This window comes from Branchiostoma lanceolatum, chromosome 16 (assembly GCF_035083965.1).
Source record: "Branchiostoma lanceolatum isolate klBraLanc5 chromosome 16, klBraLanc5.hap2, whole genome shotgun sequence".
Classification (NCBI taxonomy): domain Eukaryota; kingdom Metazoa; phylum Chordata; class Leptocardii; order Amphioxiformes; family Branchiostomatidae; genus Branchiostoma; species Branchiostoma lanceolatum.
The window spans coordinates 3255324-3262616 of NC_089737.1; the positions used below are offsets into that span (position 1 = coordinate 3255324).

Consider the following 7293-nt stretch of genomic DNA (forward strand, 5'->3'; position numbering starts at 1 on the left):
AGGAAACTATGAACACATCATATATCTGTGTGTATCTGTTTTGAATTATTTATAACTCGTATGTATAACTGCATTTTGAGGGGAAAATCTTGCTGGCAGGCTTATGCTAAGGTATTGCTAAAAAAATTCCTTGGCCCTTCCCCCAAGCCAATTCTTTTTTCCATGGCCCTCCCCCAGGCAGCTTTTTTTTCCTTGGCCCTCTCCCCCTTTCGCACCCCCCGGTAAATTTCGTACTGTCCCTTATTGGATTATGCTTTAACTGGGTTTTAGGACATTGTGCATTTTTTTTAATTTAAGCCCTCCGACCTATCGTTGACGTTAAACCTTGAAAACATCTTTTTAAAACCAATGAGAATGAAAAGCTATTTTCCTGTCCGTAAACATGCGGTACTCTGCGAGCGGATTTGCCACGTTATATGTTTGTTTTTGCCTGGCCAGAGACAACAGATCGTGTCTGTTTGTGTTTTGCTTTGTCTGCAAAATAAGCTTTCCCACAACAAGTTTACCCAGTGCTTCCTTTCGCAAGAATCGGGTCCCTGGTGGCTGTATTGTGTGGCTATCTCTAGCTAGAAGGCACAGTTAGGAAACCACACGTGGGGCGTCTTCATCAACGAGCCAGGTAAAACTCCTTACAAGTGAGTGGGTCAGTTCTATGCCTCGGGAACATGTGTTACAATGACACCTTGGAGTGTTTATTACTGCATCAATGGTCCAAGTAAGACATATAAGGGTCGGTGGTGTGTTTTCTGAAGGGCTTGCGCAATCTGTAGGTGAGGCGCCTCACATGGAACTTGGGCGTGTTGTAGATTGAACAGGGGCCGAGTGAGGAACCTAGATGTGTTTTACAGACCGAAAGGTGAATAAGTTGTATCTCCTTTAATTACTAGACCGGCTAAGGTACCTTACATGTGAGGTAGGTATGTTCCGTTTGACTAGGTAAACTACCGAGGTAGGTGTGTTTCGTACGTAAGCGGACGCCCTCCATGTCCATAGTTGATGCTGTGGTGGAATATTTGCTTTCCGGTTCAAATCCAAGCTTTGACTGTTCAAGGCACATATACCATGTGGACGCTGTGTTGCGTGTCAACATTCGGACAATTAAGGGCCATTGAGATTTTTGATGTAATAGATGGTTTATTGGTCCGAAATTACCCATGCAGTGGCAATCCATGTAGGAAATGGCAGCCAATGCTGAATTGATGCAGGGTTTACAATTCGGCGCCAGCAGGTGACCTCAATACGACCTTCCCCAACCGTAGTCAGGTACCCATTCACACCTGGTTTGAGTGAGGAAATTCGTGTCAAGTGCCTTTCCCAAGGGCACAACATCGGGGCATACCGGTGGTTTCGAACCCGGGGCCTCTCGGTTCTGGGCGAAACGCCCTACCGTTTGCACCACACGATGCCATGTAGGAAATGGCATGAAAGCGGCTAGCCTCAGTTGCAGACTCCATGCGGCTGTTTCCTTTTTTTTAAAGGTTTTTAGGCACTGTGATGCAATCAAAACCACATGTGAACGAGCATGACCCTTTTCATAACACTCCCCCACCCGTTTCTAGAGATGGTTCCTTCCACATGGAGACGTATGATGTTGATGGAAGGTACCATTGTTGGAGGGGTAAGGGTGGTCAAGCCAGGCACTGCCTTTTTATGGTATTTCAAGCAGTGTTTGGGTGTATAATTAAGGGTCAATGACCCACTTATTGCTCGGTTAATATGCTGCCATAAGACCTGGTCATTTGCTATAACCACTGAATAGAATTACCCAGTGAGGAACGCGAAGGGAGCACAGAAGAGAAACATGTTGTTTTTGCTACGTTTCTTCCTCTTCTTCTTCTTCTCCAAACAAATTAGGTCAATGAGGGCTGTAACCATGGTTACTGGGAAAATGACAGACGCAGGGGTGTTGGATTGCATTTTGTAACAAATCGGCAGGACAGAGCTGGAGGAGGGCTGGTCACCACGTATATGAATGTGTAAAATAAACATAGCAGCAGCTAGTAAAGCTAGACCACGTGAAGGTAAACATTAACATGTATTTGCTTGCAAACGTTTTCTTTCTAGTTAACGTAATTCTCAATTGGCCAATCAAAACTGACCCATATAAGAGATACGAATTCCTGTATGACGCATAGATCAACCAATACTATACATGTAAATACATTTGTCCGATGTGTAAAGAATTAAGAAATGCATTTGTTTTGTCCAGAAGGTCACAGATTTCATGTGGAAACCAAACGTCCCAGAGACAATATTTCGAAACCATTTTTTTTTCAAATCTACTCTATTCCTTCCCCTCTGTCTGTTGGGAGATCTCCTCGTGAGATTAGTCAGAGAAGTGTCACTCCTTCTGATTGGTCAATGTTGTGTGTATCTCTCTCTCTCTCTCTGATTGGTTAACATCATCTGGCCATATACGGGCTGTGAGCGATTCCACTTGCAACGGGGCCGCCAACTAGTCGCGGGTCCAGTGAGATAGGGGCTCCCTAATCTCCAAGCAGATCCACACCGGGCGCGAAAATCGTAGTATGCTAGCCAGAGAAGGTCCAGTCAGCCAGATTTTCGCGCCCGGTGTGGATCTGCTTGGAGATTAGGGGCTCCCCCATGCGTGACACTTACGCAGCGTACCATCGTGTACACAACCAGTGTGGTGTTGGGGGACATTTCCTGGTGCAGTGTAACATAGAGCTGAAAGTAGATTAAAACTTGTCGATGAAGATGTATTTGTAAGTGTCCCTGAGTGGGAGTGGGAGATACTTCAGATATTTCATGTTTTGCTTTTCCTTTGGCAAACATGTTACACAGTAAGGTTCTTGTGCTGTGGCAAACATGTTAATACACAGTAAGGTTCTTGTGTTGTGGCAAACACGTTACACTGTAAGATTCTTGTGTTGTGGCAAACATGTTTTACAGTAAGGTTCTTGTGTTGTGGCAAACGTGTTACACAGTAAGGTTCTTGCTTGTGTGGTGGCAAACACGTTACACAGTAAGGTTCTTGTGTGGTGGCAAACATGTTACACTTTAAGATTCTTGTGTTTTTTACGTCTAAGTTTCTTTCCTCCTGTTAGATGGAAGAAGCAGCAGAAGATCTGCATGAACAGACAGAAGAGAAACGGCCTTGTCCAGAAACAGACCATGGAGGGACAAGGAAACAGCGCCGCAAGACTCACAGTGCTGACAGACCACATCGATGCCGGGAATGCGAGTTCTCCGCATCCAAGATGTCCGCCATGAAACGGCACGTTAGGACGTCGCACGCCGCAGGTAAATGTAAACAAACGAAGAAAGATCACCTTGTGAAGCATCTCAGGGCAACTCACGGTGGTGAGAGACCTTTTCAGTGCGATGTCTGCGACTATTCCGCAGCACGAAAGGTTCACATGAAACTTCACATCATGGCCAAACACAGTAACTACCGGCCATACAACTGCGCAAAGTGCGACTACTCTGCAGTCAGCAAAAGCCAGTTAAAGGTTCATATGATGTCACACACTGGTGAGAAGCCCTACAGCTGTGAGCGGTGTGCTTTTGCCACTGCCCAGAAGGGCAATTTGAAGCAGCACATCGCTACCCACACTGGAGAGAAACCTTACAAGTGTGATGTATGCGGTTATTCTACAGTACGAAAGTATGATTTGAAGAGTCACATGGCCACCCACACTGATGAGAAACCTTACAGGTGTGATGTATGTGGTTATTCTACAGCACGAATGTCTCATTTGAAGCAGCACATCGCTACCCACACTGGAGAGAAACCTTACAGATGTGATGTATGTGGTTATTCTACAGCACGAATGTCTCATTTGAAGCAGCACATCGCTACCCACACTAGAGAGAAACCTTACAGGTGTGATGTATGTGGTTATTCTACAGTACGAAAGTATGATTTGAAGTGTCACATGGCCACCCACACTGGGGAGAAACCTTACAGGTGTGATGTATGTGGTTATTCTACAGTACGAAAGTATGATTTGAAGTGTCACATGGCCACCCACACTGGGGAGAAACCTTACAGGTGTGATGTATGTGGTTATTCTACAACAAAAATGTCTCATTTGAAGCAGCACATCGCTACCCACACTGGGGAGAAACCTTACAGGTGTGATGTATGTGGTTATTCTACAGCACAGATGTCTCATTTGAATAGTCACATCGCTACCCACACTGGGGAGAAACCTTACAAGTGTGAGGTTTGCAGCTATTCTGCAGTACAAAAGTCTGCTTTGAAGCGTCACATCGCTACCCACACTGGGGAGAAACCTTACAAGTGTGAGGTTTGCAGCTATTCTGCAGTACAAAAGTCTGCTTTGAAGCGTCACATAGCTACCCACACTGGGGAGAAACCTTACAGGTGTGATGTATGTGGTTATTCTACAGCACAGATGTCTCATTTGAAGAGTCACATCGCTACCCACACTGGGGAGAAACCTTACAAGTGTGAGGTTTGCAGCTATTCTGCAGTACAAAAGTCTGCTTTGAAGCGTCACATGGCCACCCACACTGGGGAGAAACCTTTAAAGTGTGAGGTTTGCAGCTATTCTGCAGCTCAAAAGTCTCAATTAAAGAATCACATGACCAGCCACACCGGGGAGAAACCTATCGCGTGTGTTACGCCGAAGGGTGGTTATACCGGCTTTACAGATACAGTTGTCCACACAGTCTAATGTTAGACCATGAATTTTTGACGATTGTAGCTGTTTGTTTTTTCCCTTTCCATGGAAGCAGACACAATCAAAGGACACAGAGTTCATGAGACAAACTGGAAAAGTCCGATTATGTCATACCGCCTAAAGATTGTTATTCTTGGAATACGCGTACCTTCTGTTAGTGTTCTTCATTTCCTGTATTTGCTTTGATACAAGTTTTATTCAAATCATGGGAGAAAGAAATGAATAGAAATTATTATATAAGGATGAAAATGAGGTGATCCTGAAGGTGAAAAGAATGAGCTAAGACATGCACACATCAAAGTTATTACTTTGTATATTTAATTATTTAGTTACGTTGTTACTTTCATTTATTTGATACGCTTTGTTTCAGTCTTATGTTATCTATGTTATATTTGTTCGGAAATTTGCTTAAGTTTTTCATAGTCTCTGTCTAATCTTTTTTAGCTTTGTTGTGGCGATGTGAAATAATGCATACTGTGTTTCATGTTTTTCCGGTAAGCACACTTTTTTGGGTGCCTTAATCTATCTCATTTTCATGATACTGGTACATGGTACCGAGTTGTTCTGAAATATGCGCATCATAAAAATAACGAGCTATTCACATGTATTATGTCATCTAAAAACTACGATATAATTGGAAAACTATGTGAATTTGTGTACAAATGTTTCAAGAAGAGAGAAGAGACTCTGTAGATTTAGATGGAATATATCACAATGTTCCTTTTCTTTAAAATTTACTTTATGTTACCTAATGCATTTAGCCCATGCTGGGCATGAATATGCAATAAAGTTCATTATCATTGTCATTTTCATGGTCTGTTTGAAAAAAAAAACACAACACAAAACTACATGAAGTAGAATCATTCCAGCTTTATTGAATGAACTTAGTCGACCCTGGATTATATTTGACATTGTCTGCTATCATGGCTTGGATGCTTCTCAGTAAAAGTAGAGTTCTTACAATTTGGGCTCCATTTAAAATGACTCTGTAGAATAGTTTACATGTAGGATTGCCTGACTTATATATGTACACTAAAATCACAAGCACATATCCCTATACCTGCAACAATCGCACCTTTATCATTACATAGTACATACATATATACAAAGTAACATATACTATTATAATAAAAAAGGGAAAAAAGGGGAAAAAGGGCAAGAAGAGTGGGAAGAAGGGAAAGAAGAAGAAGAAGAAGAAGTATACACCACCACATCATCCAGGATGAGATTATCACTGTGTATAGTATATATACTTCTTGTCATGTATATATCAAGTTGTACTTTTATGTTACTGTCATTAAGGAAGTGCTGCAAAATTGTGGATTTTAGCATTTTGGAGAGGTTTTTAGTGAGACAGGAGCAACTTGCAATTTTGGGTCTTTGGAGAAAAAGCCACTGGGGTGACTTCTTTTCTCTTCTGAAATGAAAAGTTTGGAAATATTCCTTGAGAAAAATTAAAAAGTTAATAGCCTTACTGGGTGTGGGTGGTTAACTGTTGTCCTGTTGTGATATGTTTGTAAGTTGATGCATACATCTCTGCAGTTTTGTTATGAAATGATAGAGGACCTCGCTACTCCACGTGAGGCCAACATTGCTGTTCCTTCTCTCAGATTGTAACGTTAATTCCTGATTAAATACAATTCGTGTTTGCACCAATAACATTGCTGTCTGTCGTGACTTATTTTGTATCATTATGTACCTTTAAACACTTTAGGCTACGCCAACGTGATTTCATGTATCAGACTGAGAATCAAGCCATGTCAGAACATGATGGAACAGCTATCCAGACTTTTCAGCTGACTCATAAGAATCTTTTTGAAAAAAAAGAGACCTAAGCAGATGATTTACACCCTTCCTACCCCCTCCCCAGAAAAGCACACACACACTCACAACTTAAAAGGCATGATTGACTCATGGCATAGAGTGGTCCCTTCCCAAAATGAAGACATATACATTTACTGAACACTACAACCTCATACACTGGCTACTAAGGTTTAGAACCCGACACTACGAGCTCAATTTGTTATCTAGAATGTCCACAACGGAACAACAGGATACTAAATATTTTGTGACAGTAGAACTTTTTTTTTTGTCTTGCTTCCTGTGAGGCCATGACAGTATTGTTGATAGCGCACTGATATCAATCCATGTATTAGTTCAAAGTTTCAGAACTGTTTCGATGGGGATTGTTTGATATCAGACCACTTATCAACCTTAATGGATCACAGTTATGTATACACGCATACAGCTTCTGAGGAAATTCTTCTCAGCCTCTTTATTTTCGATTGTCATTCAACACTTGCTTCTCCTTGAAATAAAAAGCTTCTGCATAACTCTTTCCCCTATTTAGGTAAACATCGTTTAATTTTGACCTCCCAATGTCTCATCTTTTCAAATCAATATCTCAGTGAGAACGATAATGTTTTCAAATGCCTAGAACATGTAGCGTCTTTATTCCGATATCATCACAGACAATACTCAGTTAACGTCTGGTATGCAGCCACCCCCTCCACACCCACGCTGAGGTGAGGGCCTGTAAGGGTATTATCAATCTCTTGATTCTATGCTGCCATTGGTGATGTCCATGGTTATGTCTGCCGAACAGTCACTGTTGAGGACGAAA

General features: G+C 42.0%; 1 protein-coding gene across 3 annotated transcripts; it reads left to right on the forward strand.

The window, feature by feature from the left end:
* The first annotated feature begins 433 nt into the window (after positions 1-433).
* LOC136422042 (zinc finger protein 84-like) lies at positions 434-5476 on the forward strand. 3 transcript variants are annotated; one of them, XM_066409662.1, is made up of 2 exons: positions 434-635; positions 3069-5476. In XM_066409662.1, exon 2 carries the CDS (start codon positions 3069-3071, stop codon positions 4662-4664), a length of 1596 nt encoding a protein of 531 aa, XP_066265759.1. In that variant the 5' UTR covers positions 434-635; the 3' UTR covers positions 4665-5476. The 3 variants fall into 3 exon arrangements, with proteins under 3 accessions (XP_066265759.1, XP_066265758.1, XP_066265756.1); XM_066409661.1 differs by having other exon boundaries at positions 434-619; XM_066409659.1 differs by lacking the exon at positions 434-635 and adding an exon at positions 677-856.
* Positions 5477-7293: the final 1817 nt, after the last annotated feature.

Coding starts and splice junctions, on each gene's coding strand:
- LOC136422042 (XM_066409659.1), top strand. CDS start 836: ATGTGTTTTACAGACCGAAAG. Junction 857..3,068: donor TGTGTTTTACAGACCGAAAG/GTGAATAAGTTG, acceptor TCCTCCTGTTAG/ATGGAAGAAGCAGCAGAAGA.